Source organism: Cottoperca gobio, chromosome 9 (assembly GCF_900634415.1).
Source record: "Cottoperca gobio chromosome 9, fCotGob3.1, whole genome shotgun sequence".
Taxonomy (NCBI): domain Eukaryota; kingdom Metazoa; phylum Chordata; class Actinopteri; order Perciformes; family Bovichtidae; genus Cottoperca; species Cottoperca gobio.
Genome location: NC_041363.1, coordinates 30,035,038 through 30,052,559, shown reverse-complemented (window position 1 = coordinate 30,052,559; position 17,522 = coordinate 30,035,038). Strand labels below are relative to the sequence as shown.

The window sequence follows — 17,522 nt, the reverse complement described above, 5'->3', positions numbered from 1 at the left end:
TGGATGGCCGGGTTTGCCACGGAACCCGGTCGGGCACAGCCCAAAGAAGCTACGTGGTGCCTCGCATCCATCCATCCTGTGGGCCCACCACTCATGGGAAAAACCGCTGGGGTCGGGTGCGCTGTCACACGGGTGGCAGTGATGGTCAGGGACCTCGACGGACCAGACCCGGGCAGCAGAGGCTGGCTCTGGGGACGTGGAACGTCACCTCTCTGTGGGGGAAGGAGCCGGAACTAGTGCGGGAGGTGGATCGCTACCAGTTGGATCTGGTGGGGCTTACCTCCACGCACAGTCTTGGCTCTGGAACCGTACTCCTGGATAGGGGTTGGACTCTATTCTTCTCCGGAGTTGCCCAAGGTGTATACTCACTAGCCCCCGGCTGAGCGCCGCTACGTTGGAGTTTATACCGGTGGACAAGAGGGTCGCCTCCCTACGCCTTCGGGTTATGAGGGAGAAAACTCTGACTGTTGTTTGTGCCTATGCCCCAAACCGCAGTTCTGAGTATTCGGCCTTCTTTGAGACCCTGAATGGAGCCCTGCAGGGGGCTCCAGTAGGGGACTCCGTAGTCTTGCTGGGAGACTTCAACGCACACGTGGGAAACGATGGAGACACCTGGAGAGGCGTGATTGGGAGGAAGGGCCTCCCTGATCTAAACCCGAACGGTCGTTTGTTGTTGGACTTCTGTGCTAGTCATGGAATGGCCATAACAAACACCATGTTCGAACATAAGGATGCTCATAAGTGCACGTGGTACCAGAGCACCCTAGGCCAAAGGTCAATGATCGATTTTGTAATCGTATCATCTGATCTGAGGCCGCATGTTTTGGACACTCGGGTGAAGAGAGGGGCGGAGCTGTCGACTGATCACCATCTGGTGGTGAGTTGGATCAAGGGGTGGGGGAAGACTCTGGACAGACCTGGTAAACCCAAACGGGTAGTGCGGGTAAACTGGGAATGTCTGGAGGAAGCCCCTGTCCTGGGGATCTTTAACTCACACCTCCGGCGGAGCTTTTCAGCTATCCCTGTGGAGATTGGGGGCATTGAACCTGAATGGGGATGTTCAAAACCTCTATTGCTGAAGCTGCGGTGATGAGCTGTGGTCTCAAGGTCTTAGGTGCCTCAAGGGGCGGTAACCCTCGAACACCGTGGTGGACCCCGGTGGTCAGGGAAGCCGTCCGACTGAAGAAGGAGTCCTTCCGGGTTATGTTATCCGGGAGGACTCCGGAAACAGTTGCAGGGTATCGAAGGACTAGGAGGGCGGCAGCTTCTGCCGTGTCAGAGGCAAAGCAGCGGGTGTGGGAGAAGTTCGGAGAAGCTATGGAGAAGGACTTTCGGTCGGCACCAAGGTGCTTCTGGAAAACCATCCGGCACCTCAGGAGGGGGAAGTGAGGAACCATCCAAGCTGTGTACAGCAAGGGTGGGACCCTGCTGACTTCAACTGAGAAGGTTATCGGCCGCTGGAAGGAGCACTTTGAGGAACTCCTAAATCCGACTAACACGCCCTCTATGGTTGAGGCAGAGCTGGAAGCTGATGGGGGATCATCGTCAATTTCCCTGATGGAAGTCACTGAGGTAGTCAAACAACTCCACAGTGGAAAAGCCGCAGGGGTTGATGAGATCCGTCCAGAAATGCTGAAGGCTTTGGGTGTTGAGGGGCTGTCTTGGTTGACACGCCTCGTCAACATTGCGTGGAAGTCTGGGACTAGTCTAGGGGTTGGCAGACCGGGGTGGTGGTTCCCCTATTTAAAAAGGGGAACCAGAGAGTGTGTGCCAACTACAGGGGTATCACACTTCTCAGCCTCCCTGGTAAAGTCTACTCCAAGGTACTGGAAAGGAGGGTTCAGCCGGTAGTCGAACCTCTGATTGAAGAGGAACAATGCGGATTCCGTCCTGGTCGTGGAACAACAGACCAACTCTTTACTCTTGCAAGGATCCTGGAGGGGGCCTGGGAGTACGCCCATCCGGTCTACATGTGTTTTGTGGATCTGGAGAAGGCGTATGACCGGGTCCCCCGGGTGATACTGTGGGAGGTGCTGCGGGAGTATGGGGTGAGGGGGTCACTTTTGAGGGCCATCCAATCCCTGTACGCCCAAAGCGAGAGTTGTGTCCGGATACTCGGCAGTAAGTCGGACTCGTTTCCCGTGAATGTTGGCCTCCGACAGGGCTGCGCTTTATCACCAATCCTGTTCGTGATTTTCATGGATAGGATATCGAGGCGTAGTCGTGGAGGAGAGGGGTTGCAGTTCGGTGACCTGAGGATCTCATCGCTGCTCTTTGCAGATGATGTGGTCCTTATGGCATCATCAGTCTGTGACCTTCAACAGTCACTGGATCGGTTCGCAGCCGAGTGTGCAGCGGTTGGGATGAGGATCAGCACCTCCAAATCTGAGGCCATGGCTCTCAGCAGGAAACCGGTGGATTGCCTACTCCGGGTAGGGAATGAACCATTACCCCAAGTGAAGGAGTTCAAGTACCTCGGGGTCTTGTTCGCGAGTGAGGGGACAATGGAGCGAGAGATTGGCCGGAGAATCGGAGCAGCGGGGGCGGTATTACAGTCACTTTACCGCACCGTTGTGACGAAAAGAGAGCTGAGCCAGAAGGCAAAGCTCTCAATATACCGGTCGATCTTCGTTCCTACCCTCACCTATGGTCATGAAGGCTGGGTCATGACCGAAAGAACGAGATCACGGGTACAAGCGGCCGAAATGGGTTTTCTCAGGCGGGTGGCTGGCATCTCCCTTAGGGATAGGGTGAGAAGCTCAGCCATCCGTGAGAGACTCGGAGTAGAGCCGCTGCTCCATTACGTTGAAAGGAGCCAGTTGAGGTGGTTCGGGCATCTAGTAAGGATGCCACCTGGGCGCCTCCCTAGGGAGGTGTTCCAGGCACGTCCAGCTGGGAGGAGACCCCGGGGAAGACCCAGGACTCGGTGGAGAGATTATATCTCCTCACTGGCCTTGGAACGCCTCAGGTGGATGTGGCCTGGAGAAGGGAAGATTGGGGTTCCTTACTGGAGCTGCTGTCCCCGCGACCCGATCCCGGATAAGCGGTAGACGATGGATGGATGGACTACTTATTTAAATATCAATTAATGATTTATTTGATACCACTTATCAAAGCACAGCCTGCTGCACTCTCAGCGTTACGCAATATGACAGAAATAGAGTAACTTTCTGGAAAAGACTATAACCACATAATTCAAATATGCTTTATTGGCATGGCCATCATTAAGTATATGGGGCCATTTTTGTAGCAGAATATGCAAATGTATGTGAAAAGTTGTGTTACTGTATCTCAATTTATGTGTGTAACCAGATTTGTGAATGATGTTGGTGATAAGGTCTCCCGAGGTGGGTACAGGAAGAAGAGAATTAGGAGAATGGTTGAGATGGTGGATCCAGCTCCTAGAGGGATGGGGCAACAGCGGGAAAATAAACACCCTATTAAGCTCCTCTACTAAATATGATGGCATTGTAAAGATGATGGCTAAAGAATCAGATGTAGACTTTGTGCTGGTAGATGGAAGAGCCAGGGCAGTCAGCCGCTATAAGGAACACAAACCCCTGATGGAGATGCTGCGCACCATTGGGAGCTTGCACCCCCACCAAGCGGCGACAGACCAAGATGTAGAGAATCAGCTCAGGCAAATGTCAGACTGTAACAATGAACCGGCGAAATAAGAAATTGAGGGCAAAGGTATACACAGCCCCTCCCTTATGTTCAGCGGCCTCCCAGGAATGATAACGAATTCTGTAACACCGCTAGCCCGAACAATGACGAGTACTCTCAACAGATAGAGAGAAAAGGAGTGAAGGAAGCAAGCCAAAATCCTAGCTATTGAGGCAAGAGATTGAGTAGCGAGATGCAAATTTTTCCCCCAGAAAGGTCTTGACACCAGAACCGTCCAAAAGGGAGCCGGAAGAAAGAGATATACACAAGTCTTCAATAACTCCAAAGAGAACACCAGTCTCAACACCACAAACTGGACCTGAGGGACGTCAACCGACACAATCAACACCAACCACCCCCAACATAAGGGAGAGAGGGGATGAAGCGAGGGGGGAGTAGGAGCCACCTGGCCCATCGACCTACCTGGTGAAGAGGCACCAGCACCCAGGTGACGACGATGTGGTCTCCGACAGTTTGGAGAAGAGGCCAGCCTTTAATCAGCAACCGAACAAGAAGGAATAACACCAAGGAACTTGAGAGTTGAGACACAAAGAAGCAAGTGAACGTTTACTGTGTACGCAAAGTCACCAAACGGATGGCAAGAGACATCATTTGGACCCATCAAGGATAAAGTCCAAAGAGAGGCTTGTAGGTTTGCCAAACATATAATATCCCCGAAGAATGGAAGGATGGCCTGGATAAAATGGTGACCCTGGAGGTGAAAGCCACGAAGGGTGAGTGGGCTAACATACTAACGATGCCCACCTCATCCACCTTGAAAGCCTGTACGGAATCATACCGTACCTAACAACGGATAATGCTGGAAGATTACCAAGATAAAGACACATACATCGCCAAGTGGAGAGCCGGTCTGCAGCAAGGGAAAACTCTGGGCCAAATATGGTACAAGGTACAGAAGAAAATGCCCACAGATAGGTACATGAAGACACTAAAAATAGTGACCAATGGCAGAAGAGGAGGAATGTCCTTCATGAGGATGGCGACAAAAGGAGTATCGGCAAAAGAAATGGACCAAGTAGTAATTGCATATGACCTGGAGAACCGACATCTCGAGGAGAAAAGGAAGAAAGGGTCTCAACCTCTATCTAAAGCGACAGAGAAAGTGAACAGCAGGCCGCCTCCCCAACCCCAGTACCACAAGCCTAGTGGAAGAACATGACCTTACAAAAAAAGACCCTCACCTAAGCAAGAAAGACCTCCACCACAAAGACAAGGGCCAGCACCCAGACCAGTACCAGCACCCAGACCTGGGCCAATGAAGAAAACGAAATACAACAAACTGACAGCAGAGCAAAAAGTGGCCCTCCAACTCACCCATGGGAATGCAGCGACTGGAGGACCAAATAAATAATGGTGTTGAAGTGTTGTGGCAGATTTTATTAGTATATGTTTTATTATGAGGTTTAGTAGAGTGTGTTCTGTAATAGGTTTTATTAGTACATAATTGTAGTAGGTTTTACTAAGTATATGGTTTGTATTTTGAATATATCTATCAATGTGTAATATTCAATTATAATCAATTTAAGTGTGAGAATACAGCCTCTGTAAACATCTGGGAGAAGGCCTGAATAACAGCATTAGTGGGGTGAGAGTGAAGAGTGAGTCTCACAATTCAAGCTCATAAAGAAAGTAGATTTATGGGACCCATAGTATATCAAGGATGAGATAAGGAAGGCCAGGCGCCTGCTAGAAAGACAGGACTAGAGCTTCAAATGGGAAAAAGACCCAGAGACACACTCTTAAAGGACGTCAGGCAAATTCCAGGTGCTGAGTCAAAGGGTGTAGGGCAGAACATGTCAGGTTGATTTACCAGCAAGAGGCCTGGATTCAGGGCACATGAAACAACCTTTTTAGCCTCATCTTGGTTTCACCATGGGAACTAAGGTATATAGAGGGGAGCCAGATCAGTACTTGGTCAGTGCGCAGCTGGCTGGGTACTCAGAGTTTGTTATGTAATAAACTCCACTTGTATCTAACTTTGAACTTCTCCAGTGATCTTCTTTTTTGACAAATTATTACGCTAAAAGTCTGAGTTAGACTAGAATTTCAACAGTTTAAGTAAATTAAAGAAATGTCTGTGGAGGAGATCCAATCCTTCATCTCTGGCCCGGAGGACAGAGATGAGAATTTCTGTACGACAGAAGGTGCGGGTCACCCTGGAAGGGGGACGAAATCTACACCGATGTGGAAGGAACCTCTTACCTAGTGGACACTGGGGCTGATGTGTCAATGACCCGTAGAAGCCTTACAAGGGCATTCCGAGGGTCTTAAAAATAGGTGAGGGGGTTCCAGGAAAACTAGATTTTTGCCCGATGCCATGGTTTAAAAAGTGGAACTGTGATGTTTTCCCCTGCTGAGATATAATTTTTTACAGTTTTGGCAATTTCTGGGCAATTCTGTCTGAATCCACTGGGTGGAGCACTTCCTGCCATTGGACAGTATTGCCTGTTTATGATAAATATTTCCATAACGCTAAGTACTAAGGCTAAAATTTGAAAAGGAGTATCCAACATATAATAGGACCTGGCGCTGTGAATTTGAAGAGGATTGGAGAAGGATGTGTTGTTAAATATGTTATGTTTATAACATAAAGATATGATATGACACTTCCTCTTATTACTTTTTTCTCAACAATGCTTAATGCTAGGTGGCTGAAACGCGAGTATCCAACAGAGTGAATTTGAAGAAGATTGTTGCATTATTGACAGTTTTGACGTTTCTGTTTTTGGCTTCATGCCAAAAATATCTAAATTGTATGAATTAAAGACAGTATTATCCATTTCTTCTCCATGCTTCCCTTCCGGAGCTGGATATGGGGCATGAATTAAACACAGTATTGCCCCTTATCAGAGCTTATTTTGGGGCATGAATTAATATATTATAACCCTGTCCAATTCCAGTCCCCTTTTGCCTAGCTATCAGGGACTGGAATCGGACAATGTTATATATGTTCATATTTCAACAATGCTTATTGCTAAGGGGCTGAAATGTAAACGGGAGTATCAAATATAGACTAGGACCTGGCGCTGTGAATTTGATGAGGATTGGAGAAGGATTCATGTTCTAATATATTCTGTTTATGGGTCATTCTTCAACTATCGTCATTTTTGTGTCCCTGGCAGAAATAAGAAAAACAAAAACACATTTCCTATTTTCTATTTTTGTGACACTCACTTAACACCAAAAGGAACATACAAAAATTAAATCATATTAAGTCATTATTTTTATTTCATAAAAATGTGTCTTTTATGTGTTGTTCTTGCTGTATATCACTTGTCCCTGGGCCTGATTTTTGGATATTCAAACCTGTTAAGTTTTTAATTTAATATTGACCTAATATTAATTGTATCTACAAATGACACATAAATGGCCATTTTAAAAAAGCTCATGAAGTCGTCACTACTGAGCGATATAGGCTGAGAAGGCTCAGTAGAGCTGTGGCTATCTGTCAGCCTGGCTGATAGGCTGAAAAGAATCAGTGCTGAAAACATCCGATCAAAAGAAATCAAAGAAAAGAAAAGAAAAGATCAGTGCTGAAAAGAAACCTGGGGTTGTTGTTATTTTTCTTCTATTAATGATGAGTAATAAGCTGCTTTGGCATTACAGAAAGTCTTATTTTACGTTTTAAGATTATCTGACCAGACTACACAAGATTCTTCGAGTTTAGAGGAACGCTATTTCCTTTCAAGATTTCTCGACTTTTGTTTTAGTTTGTGGATTTGTAAATTGAGCCATGAAGCTTTCTTCTTCATTTGTATTATCTTATTTTTTAGAAGAGTGACAGAGTTGAGTGTTACTCGCAGTGAGACTGGAGCACTATCAACAAGATGAGGGACTACAATTAGCATTGGAGTCCTCCGTTATATTGATATTGAGTCCTGGTATTGAATTAATTGCTGATGGAATCATTACCAAATTTAGAAACATAGAATATAATTCTTGAGAATTTAAGTAGTTATTTGCATCACTGAAATATCTTCATTTCCTCAAGCAACTTTTCGCAAGTACAATATAGTTTATGTGATTTTCTCTAGCAATTGAGCTCCAAAGAGAAGATTTTCCTATTGAGTGTATTTTGCTTTTAGTTTCTTCTAAAAAGATCTGTATTTTTTTGTATACAAAACATAAACAGGATACTTTTGTAAGTCGCTTTGGACAAAAGCGTCAGCTAAATGAACTGTAATGTAATGTAATGTATTAAATATGAAGGACAACATAGCTTATTTGATATTGTCTCACAATTGACTCTATTCAAATGAGTCCGTTGGCTTAAAGCAACTTCATTAATGGTGTAAAATGTGGTTATTGTGATTTACTCTCGAAAATACCATATTCTTATATGGAGTAGGCCTACATTTACCGCCAAAGACTTTGTTTCGATGTGAAAAGCTAATTTTCAGCCCTGAATGTCTGCTATGTGTCTTTTATTGTTTTACATTGTCGTTTGTATTGAACCTTTTTCAAAATATGCAAACCGCCTAAGTGAGCCCTATCATTCAATATGATACAGAACAATTTCCACATATCAGAACTTTGGTGGACAGCAATCCTCTACTACGATCGGCAAACAATGGGGAGCGCAGAAGGAAGCGGGAATCCCGGAGTTCTAGTCAGACCAAGGAAATGTGAAAACCGGCCTCCTCTACCAAGTATTCTTCTGGCAAGTGTCCAATCCCTGGATAATAAGCTGGATCCTGGACTCCACCATTGCTCCACATGAATTCTCAATTTATCGCCAGGACCGGGCAATAAACTCTGGTAAAAGTAAGGGAGGAGGTGTCTGCTTCATGATCAACAACAAGTGGTGCATAGATGTGGAGATCATTTCCCCCCGCTTCAGCAAGTCAGACCACATATCTCTTCTGCTGCTTCCCACTTATAGGCAGAAACTCAAAAGGAACAGACCGGTGACGCGGAAATTCAATGTTGGACTGAACAGTCAGACTGCTCTCCGCCACTGCTTTGGAATCACGGAGTGATGTGTGTTTAAGGATAACGACATAAACTCACACATGGTGGTAGTCATTTGCAACATCGACAAATGCATCAATGACGTCATGCCACGTATTACTGTACGGACATTCCCAAATCAAAAGCCCTGGATAAATGGCGAGGTCCGTGCTAAACTTAAAGCATGGGCTATCACGTGCTGGTGTGGTGATTTGGATGAGTACAGGAATTCCAGGTACATGCTGCAGAGAGCTATTGGCAGTGCAAAAAGACAATAAAGAGACAAAGTGGAGTCTGACTACAAAGGCTCCAATGCGAGAGACATGTGGTCTGGACTAAAAACAATAAATAACTATAAAAGGGCAAGGAGCGGTGCTGAAGAAGTGTCTGCATCTCTCCCAGATAAACTGAACACTTTTTATGCACGTTTTGAGAGCTCCTCGGGTGTGGAGGTACAGAAGGCTCAGAATCCCTGCCCACTGGTTTTAACCAGAACAGATATGTGCAAATCCTTCAAAAAGATTAACCCACACAAGGCTCCTGAACCTGATGGCCTCCCTGGTCGTGCTTTCAAGGTGTGTGCAGTGCAGCTGGCAGATGTGTTCACAGACATTTTCAATAGGTCACTAGTCCAGTCTGTAGTTCCCACATGTTTTGAACAGTCCACCATCGTTCCGGTCCCAAAAAAGATGAAAAAGATCTGCATCCACGACTACCGCCCAGTTGCACTCACCTCCATCATTATGAAGTGCTTTGAGCAGTTAGTCAAAACCTAAATCACCTCTTCCCTCCCTGACTCACTGGACCCTCCCCTCTGCAGTTTACTTGAGCAAACAGGTCCACAGTCCACTCACCCTCCACACTGCCCTCTCCCACCCGGATCACAGGAACAAATATCTGAGAATGCTGATCATTTACAACAGTTCAGCATTCAATACCATTGTGCCCTCCAAGCTCGTCATTAAGCTCAGGGACCTCGGGCTCACCACCGCCCTCTGTGACTGGATCCTGAACTTCCTGACGGGAAGAGCCCAGGCAGTGTGGGTGGCCAACATCATATCCTCCACCCTGACCCTTAACTCCGGAGCCCCTTAGGGTTGCGTGCTCAGCCCTCTCCTCTACTCCCTGTTCACAAACAACCATTGTGCTGACGAGTCGATCGTTATCGGCCTAATCACCGATGGCGACAAGACGGTGTACAGAGAAGTGCCAGGATAACAACCTTCATCTCAACGTCAGAAAATCTAAGGAGTTGATTGTGGATTACAAGAAGCAACAGACAGGGGGACATGCCCCCATCACCATCAACAAGACTACGGTGGAGAGAGTCAGCAGCTTCAGGTTCCTCTGGAGTTCATATCAGTCAAGACCTGACCTGGACTCATCACACTAGTATCAGCAACAAGACAGCGAGACAGCGGCTCTTCTTCCTCCACAGGCTGTGGAGGTTCAACATGAACTCCAAGATACTCTGCAACTTCTTCATGTGCACCATCCAGAGTATCCTGACTGGCTTCATCACAGCCTGGTATGACAGTTGCATCGCCCTCAACCCTAAGATTGAACAGAGGGTGGTGAAAACTGCTCAGCACATCACCAGGACGAAAATTCCATCCATGGAGGACCTCTACACCCAGCAATGTAGGTAGATGGCACACTCATTAAAGACCCCCATCACCCCAGCAGTGCGGTACTGTGCGGTAGATGGTACCGCAGCATCTGCACCAAAACCACTGGACTGAGCTTTGTAAAGTGTCACTACTTGCATATACTGACCAAAAATATAACCTCAACACTTTTGTTTTTGCTCAACCACACCAGCCCAGGATCTCCACATCCAGCATCTTCACCTACAAGATTGTCTGAGACCAGCCTCCCGGACAGCTGATGCAACAATTTTGGTTTGCACAACCAAAGAATTTCTGCACAAACTGTCATAAACAGTCTCAGGGAAGCTCATCTGTATGCTCGTCGTCCTCACCGGGGTCTTGACCTGACTGCAGTTCATCCAAGGTGGGCAAATGCTCACCTTGGATGGCGGCTGGCACTTTGGAGAGGTGTTCTCTTCACCGATGAATCCCGGTTTTCACTGTACAGGGGCCCATGGTGGCGGTGGGGCTATGGTATGGGCAGGCATATGTTTTGGACAACACAGGTGCATTTTATTGATGGCATTTTGAATGCACAGAGATACCGTGACGAGATCCTGAGGCCCATTGTTGTGCCATTCATCCACCACCATCACCTCATGTTGCAGCATGATGATGCACGGCCCCATGTTGCAATTCCTGGAAGCTGAAAGCATCCCAGTTCTTGCATGGCCTACATACTCACCAGACATGTCACCCATTGACCATGTTTAGGATGCTCTGGATATGACAGCGTGTTCCAGTTCCTGCCAATATCCAGCAACTTCGCACAGCCATTGAAGAGGAGTCGACCAACATTCCACAGGCCACAATCAACAACCTGATCAACTCTATGTGAAGGAGATGTGTAGCACTGCGTGAGGCAAATGGTGGTCACACCAGATACTGACTGGTTTTATGAGAAATAGGCCTTTTGTGTACATAGAAAGAGTCTTAGATCTTGGATTTCAGCTCATGAAAAATGGGAGCAAAAACAAAAGTGTTTATTATATTTTTGGTCAGTTTTATAGTACATACATCTGTTTGTTCCATATATCCACATATTTATATAGTATTACAGTATACCGTATTTAATTCCACTGTACAGTATTCCAAATCTTACATTCTATTTCATCTTATTCTATTTTATATGTATATATTCTACTTATTCCTGCATTTTATTTTGCAACATTATGTCCCTTGTATTTTATTGCACTATTGTATTACTTTATTTCATTGTATGTCTTTGGTATACTGTATTTTACATTGTTGGTGGAGCCTGGGATTACCAATTTTTGTGCATATGACAATAAAGCCTTTGAATCCTTTGAAATAGCTCAAGTTTTCATTCATTCCACAAAGTTCTGAGAATCAACATTCTACATAAAAATATGTTAAACAGGAAAATGAGGGACGACATAGTTTTATGTACTTTCCTTTCAGAATTGCTCTCCAAACAGCAAATATATGTATTGAGAGTTAATTTGCCTCATAACATTTTTAAAATGAATTTGCATCACTTAAATACCTTTTGCTGCTAGTTCTTCCCAGAATCTCTGATTTCTATGTTTCGTATGCAGAAGTCCATGCCCCCAATTAACAACAGATGAGTTATATAAAAATGCACCCCCGTTCAGTTGTCATGAACTTGTCATGAAATTAGCTATAGAGACCAAAACCGTTTTTTGTTCCAGGTTGTAAACATGTTTATTTCTGCTGTTAATTGTTAATTGGGCATTTTGACATGGGGGTCTAAATGAGATTGCTCCCGTTTGAAACCTCAAGTGGCCATTCGATGAACTGCAGTTTGGCCACTTCCACATGGTTCACTGCTTGGATAAAACATTTGTTTTGTTCAGTTATGGGTTAAGTTATGGATAGAGCCACACAGTTTTCTTACAGTAGTACAGTTTGCTGATTAGTAGAACTTAACTTTGATTAGTCCTGAAAGAAGGTACTACAGAACTGTGGAATAAAAATACTTTGTTTTAAACCTTTTTACATCGGAGTCCTGTGGAAGTTGTTCCTTCTCATGTCAATGTACATGAATTAATCTAAGGCAAGGCCCCCACAATGACACTTTACCAACACACACTTTTCAGACTTTACCAACACACAATTTTCAGACTTTACCAATACACATGTTAAAAACGTTCAAGTAAAAGGTTCAGTGTCATCCCAGCCTTTGGATTATGTAGGTGGGGAATAGGTAGACCACATGCAGGGACACTTTAAATCAGCAGTAGCTGCTCTCAAGTCAGTATTTTCACCCTGTTTGTGACTCATCTTGATTGCAATCAATTTCAGCTTCGTCCACTGATGTCTTCTGATCTGTTTTGGCTAGCATTAGCAAATCAGGGGCAAAATATCTCAATCCACCACCACCCAAAGCAGGAACAGATGACAACATCATAGGAGAGGTAAAGTAGTCCCAGCTGTGGACCACTGGTGGAATGAGGTACTCGGCTGATGCTGCAGGGAAGCTGGAGTAGGGATAAAACAGAAAGCCTCCAAAGTGGGACAGGCTTAACAGGTCCTGTTAACAAAGGAAAAATACATACAACAGATTATCAGTTGCTCTTTAATGAATAAAAGTGACAACTCAACAAATAAGTACTACGCTTAAGTACAATTTCAGAGGAAATTTTTTTTGTACTTTTCTACATGTATTTGAGAGCTGTTGTGACTCAGCAAATGAGATAAGCATTAAAAACGATGTGGAGTTTAAAAACTAATAATAATAATATTAATACAGTATTATAATACGTAACGTCCATAACAAAAAGTTAATTACATTTGACTGCTAATATTCTGTAATTAACATTTAATTAATTAACGTTTTGAATGATCCACGGCTCAAAGTGAGGATACTGACAGCGCACGGACAGATAAGACAGAGCTGCACAGCAACAGCAGCACCGTGCAGCAGAGAGACCATCAAGGGGAAAGCAAGAAATGTACATAAATCTATTTCATTGTAATTTATTCCCATTCTGCTCAGATAAATCTCAGTCAGCGGCTCTTCTGGCAGCAGCCAAGCCTCTCTGTCTCCGCTCGCCAGAAACACTGTTCCGCCCTGAGATGGTGTCTGAATCAGCAAAACTCAATAAAAAGAAATCTAAGAAAATAACAATGCTGCTCTAATTAACAATCACATGTACCGATAAAATTAGATTCACCATCTTTAATGAATCTCTCCAAGCATCAGAGCACGTGTTGAAGTATTATATTAATTATATCCAGGTATTCACCCCTCTTCTCACCGGACACCTTCGTGTGTCTCATTAATGTGAAATTGACGGAAGGGAAAAGCAGTCAAAGCTGACATTCTTTACACTAACACCACTTTAACACAACACAGCACTTTCTACAGTTACTGTGGTGTCTTCCTGATTTTAGCAGCTTTCTCCTGATTAACTTTTCACATAACTTCATCTGGCGACACCATGTACCCCATGGTGAGGAGCAGATATCTTTATTATCCTTAGCTTTGAGGGGGTATATGTGTTATATCGGGAGTGTATCTCAAAAGGCTATCCAATAAACACAAATTAGGTTTTGATTCATAAGGCCAGAGAGAGGTTGAGTGGGTCAATTTACCCCTGAGAATAATATCTAAGGTCAGGCCTCAGGACTCTTAGCTTTCTGAAAATGTGGCTCCCTGAACAAAATAGTTAAATAGCACTTATATTCCAATGATGTGGCGTTGCTACTTTTACTTATGATCTAAATTATTCTTTCACCACTGGTTACAACATCTTTTCGGCATAATAATACAATGTAAAAACAATGTGTTCTTTAAGTATTTCATGGTTTGCGGGTCGCCTGTGTACCTGTACCGGTGCGTGCTGTTGGAGGCCCACAGAAAACCCTGAAGTTTCTGGAGTCCTGACAGCTGCTGCCAGGCTCAGTCCACATGGCACTGCTTGGTCCATCGTGGCACAACTGGTCCAGGTGTTTACCTGAGCAGAGTGGAAAAGATTGTTGGGGATACTCGGATCCCGCAGTCGTCTGTTTAAATCTTGTGGATAAACACAGCCTTGTGCTAAACTGCCGTATAATTTGTCCAATTGTTTCTTCTCTGAGTCTTGTGGCTCGCAGCAACCCGCTCCATCACTTAATATACTGATACTTTGTCTGGGCTCCATTTCTCTCTGTGGCCCAACTGAAGTCTGAACTGTCCTCTCTGCTAAGGAAACCTGTGGTTTAGTTTCCCAGAACTCTTGTCCAGGATTGTCCTTAACATTGTCATCTTTGTCACTGTCACTTTCATGAGCATCTTGGAAAAAAAGATAGATGGGAAAGTTAGTTTTAAAAATGTGGATTCATATTTGTAGAGTTAACGAATGTACGAATTGACAAATTAGCATTACACAGGTTTTCCATACCTGAACATTTGGAATTTTCTGAATCTTTTACAGATTGAGATTTTATGTCAGTCATCCGCATCTCTTTAGACTTTAGTGATGAATGTTGTACTTTCCTTTTATAACAAAAGAAAATAACACAATTAAGTTGTAATGATTTTGTTTATGGATTCATCAAAAATAAAACAAAGGTTATCTTTTCCAAAAGATTTAAATAAAATACGAGTGAACATTAGGTGAAAAAAATATACATATATGACTAATCTAAATTATTTAGACACTTCAGACACGTTTATTTTGGTGTTGGGACAGAATCCAAGATGAAAAGAAAGAAAGAATACAGTTCATCCAGGAGTTTTGTAAAGTAACTAAGTACATTTACTTAAGTACTGTATAATTGTGAGGTACTTTACTCAAGTATTTTAATGTTATGCTACTTTCTACTCCATTTCAAAGGGAAGTGTTGTACTTTTTTACTCCGATAAATGTTTCTGACAGTTAGTTTGCAGATAAAGATTTTACATACAAGCATAGGATGATTATGTATGTATAAGAAACGGTACAGTGCTTTAAATTAAACTACCCAACAGCATTAGAATAGTTCCACTCTGAACCAGCTGCAACATTAAAATCCTGCTTACATCAGTGAAAAATAAATTAATAATAATAACACACATACAGAAAATATGCATAATGTGTACTTTAACTTTTTTACATGATAATAATTGTGTCAAATTTAACGGGCAGAATGTAACAATGTATTTTACATTGTGGTTCTGAATACTTAATCCACGATTACTATGCAGCATTTAGATCCGTGGCACAGAACACATGAAGCTGGACAATAATTAAGAAAAAACACTATAAACCAAATATGGCTTTTGCGTAATGTAGTAACAATATTAAGGCCTTATTTTGTAATGAAATTAATGAAAAACATGCCTCTTTTCTCTTCTTCTGTTGCCCGTCTCTCGGAATCCCTTCGCGAAAGGATTGTTGTCTATTTTTAGCTGGGTTATCTGAAAATTGGTACAAAGGAGAGCAAGATGAAGCCTACTTTTTTAAAATAAATGTAAATTATATGAGCGTCTGCTTTCTTAGGAAAGTTGAGTCCAGGTTAGTATTACAGTAAAAAAAAATGAAACACCTCTTACCTTATCGTTTTGGTAAGCTGTCACTGCAATGAACTCTGTCTCACAGAAGACATATGTCCTAAAAGTGCTGAAAGGCAGTTTCAGGATGTCATGCGCCTTCACTATGTGAAATCGTGGCTGGTATTTGTGCATCGAGTTGAGAATTGTCTGCAAATGAAAATGATAATGAAATGTAAACCATATTTTGGGTATGATTCTAAATAGGAAAAAACGTCCATGGAGACGATATAGGCAAGAACTAGAACATATATTATATTATGATTATATTATCATATATTATAATATTACATTATATAGGATTACTTCATGCATCACAGCAAAACTACTATTTATATGTTTAAGAAAAAATAGAAATCACCACACAGGCAATCAACGTGCTAAAGCGTAACTTAAATAGATACCCTGAGAAGCATATTATTATTATTATTATTATTATTATTAGTAGTAGTAGTAGTAGTAGTAGTAGTAGTAGTAGTAGTAGTAGTAGTAGTAGTAGTAGTAGTAGTATTTACAGTAGTATTAGTATTGTTATAGGCTGAAATGCATTACATTTTCAAAATCTAAATCCAAACATACAAATCCATGCTTATCGGAGATGTTGTTGGTCAGTTTCAGTTTGTGGAAGTTGACCACTTTGGACATCCACTGCTCGCCCGTTGCCGGACTGTCCGGGTGTATGGACATGCGTTTGGGCATCTCCGGGTCCGCTTTCCCCGCCACCATCCAGCGGGATTTGTGAAACTTATATCTGCAGTCATCAGCCGTCACGATGTCCATCAGAAAAATATATTTGGCGTTTCTGTCCATCCCGGTGCATCTTGCCTTGAGCGGCGGAAACAAGCGCCTGCCGGGAGAAGAGATAACGGCGTGATGCATGCATTCATTATATTTCCATCAATGCGTAATTATTAGACAGTTACCGTACCTCCCAGATTTTGTAATGACCATTTCAGTGCCGTATTTGTGGAACTGTGTCCAAAGGTCGTTGGATTCCAAATAAACTTCAGGATTATCTTCTGTCATTTCGCCTTCCTCCAGAATTTTGGGAGGCCTGCACAAAATCAGAGACTGCTCCGGTGGCGACGTGTGAATAATCGGGGTAGCGCTGGCATCCAAACTGGGATCAAATAAGCCGCGGAAGGAGAGGTCCATGGCTGAGGGTCCGGACAACATAGTCCCGTGAAGGACTGCATCTCCGACTCTTGTTGGAAGAGGGGAACTTTACGCCCAACTTTTGTTTGGCTACACTTTTACGCCACGTTGTTGCGGGTTTAATAATGTTTTGATCAGCGTTCCTAGCCTGTGTCCAAGATTGTTTGCTCCTTGACACATTTGGACTGGAGTATGACACCCAGCAGTGGGTGGAGTTTCCCTGGTATTGCACATTATGTGCATGAAAATGCTGCCTTACATTTCTTCACTGGCTGGTGAAGCTGTTTTCAACAATTTGGGGTTGAAATCCAGCTTTATTAATCTTAAAACCACACACCAAATCTGAACCAAGCATTGTTAAAGCAAACACAGAATCAGGCAAAAGTAAAAAAAAAGAGACATGTCAACTAATGTTGGCACAGGCAAAGTTATTAAATGTAATTACAGGCAACATTGCTTACCATGTTATTGACAGCATGGAAAACTTCACCATGGAACTGTGAAGTAGTGTATTTATCAGAATCAGAATCAGAAATCCTTTATTAGTCCCACGACGGGGAAATTTACTTTGTTACAGCAAAATA

General features: G+C 43.4%; 2 protein-coding genes across 3 annotated transcripts; both read right to left on the bottom strand.

The window, feature by feature from the left end:
- Positions 1–11,305: 11,305 nt before the first annotated feature.
- On the bottom strand, positions 11,306–14,747 carry LOC115013724 (uncharacterized). Of its 2 annotated transcripts, none has more exons than XM_029440202.1 (3): positions 14,654–14,747; positions 14,099–14,544; positions 11,306–12,801 (listed from the first exon to the last, which is right to left on the bottom strand). In XM_029440202.1, exons 1-3 carry the CDS (start codon positions 14,712–14,714, stop codon positions 12,532–12,534), a joined length of 777 nt encoding a protein of 258 aa, XP_029296062.1. In that variant the 5' UTR covers positions 14,715–14,747; the 3' UTR covers positions 11,306–12,531. The 2 variants fall into 2 exon arrangements, with proteins under 2 accessions (XP_029296062.1, XP_029296063.1); XM_029440203.1 differs by having other exon boundaries at positions 14,105–14,544.
- A 59-nt stretch (positions 14,748–14,806) lies between these two features.
- LOC115012938 (T-box transcription factor TBX3-like) lies at positions 14,807–16,959 on the bottom strand. Its single transcript, XM_029438796.1, has 4 exons — positions 16,712–16,959; positions 16,363–16,630; positions 15,787–15,933; positions 14,807–15,651 (listed from the first exon to the last, which is right to left on the bottom strand). Exons 1-4 carry the CDS (start codon positions 16,957–16,959, stop codon positions 15,559–15,561), a joined length of 756 nt encoding a protein of 251 aa, XP_029294656.1. The 3' UTR covers positions 14,807–15,558.
- Positions 16,960–17,522: the final 563 nt, after the last annotated feature.

Coding starts and splice junctions, on each gene's coding strand:
- LOC115013724 (XM_029440202.1), bottom strand. CDS start 14,714: ATGCGGATGACTGACATAAAATCTCAATCTGTAAAAGATTCAGAAAAT. Junction 14,545..14,653: donor AGAAAATTCCAAATGTTCAG/GTATGGAAAACC, acceptor TTTTTTTCCAAG/ATGCTCATGAAAGTGACAGT. Junction 12,802..14,098: donor AACAGCACGCACCGGTACAG/GTACACAGGCGA, acceptor CTTTGTTAACAG/GACCTGTTAAGCCTGTCCCA.
- LOC115012938 (XM_029438796.1), bottom strand. CDS start 16,959: ATGTTGTCCGGACCCTCAGCCATGGACCTCTCCTTCCGCGGCTTATTT. Junction 15,934..16,362: donor TCTCCGATAAGCATGGATTT/GTATGTTTGGAT, acceptor TTTCATTTGCAG/ACAATTCTCAACTCGATGCA. Junction 15,652..15,786: donor CAGCTTACCAAAACGATAAG/GTAAGAGGTGTT, acceptor ACCAATTTTCAG/ATAACCCAGCTAAAAATAGA.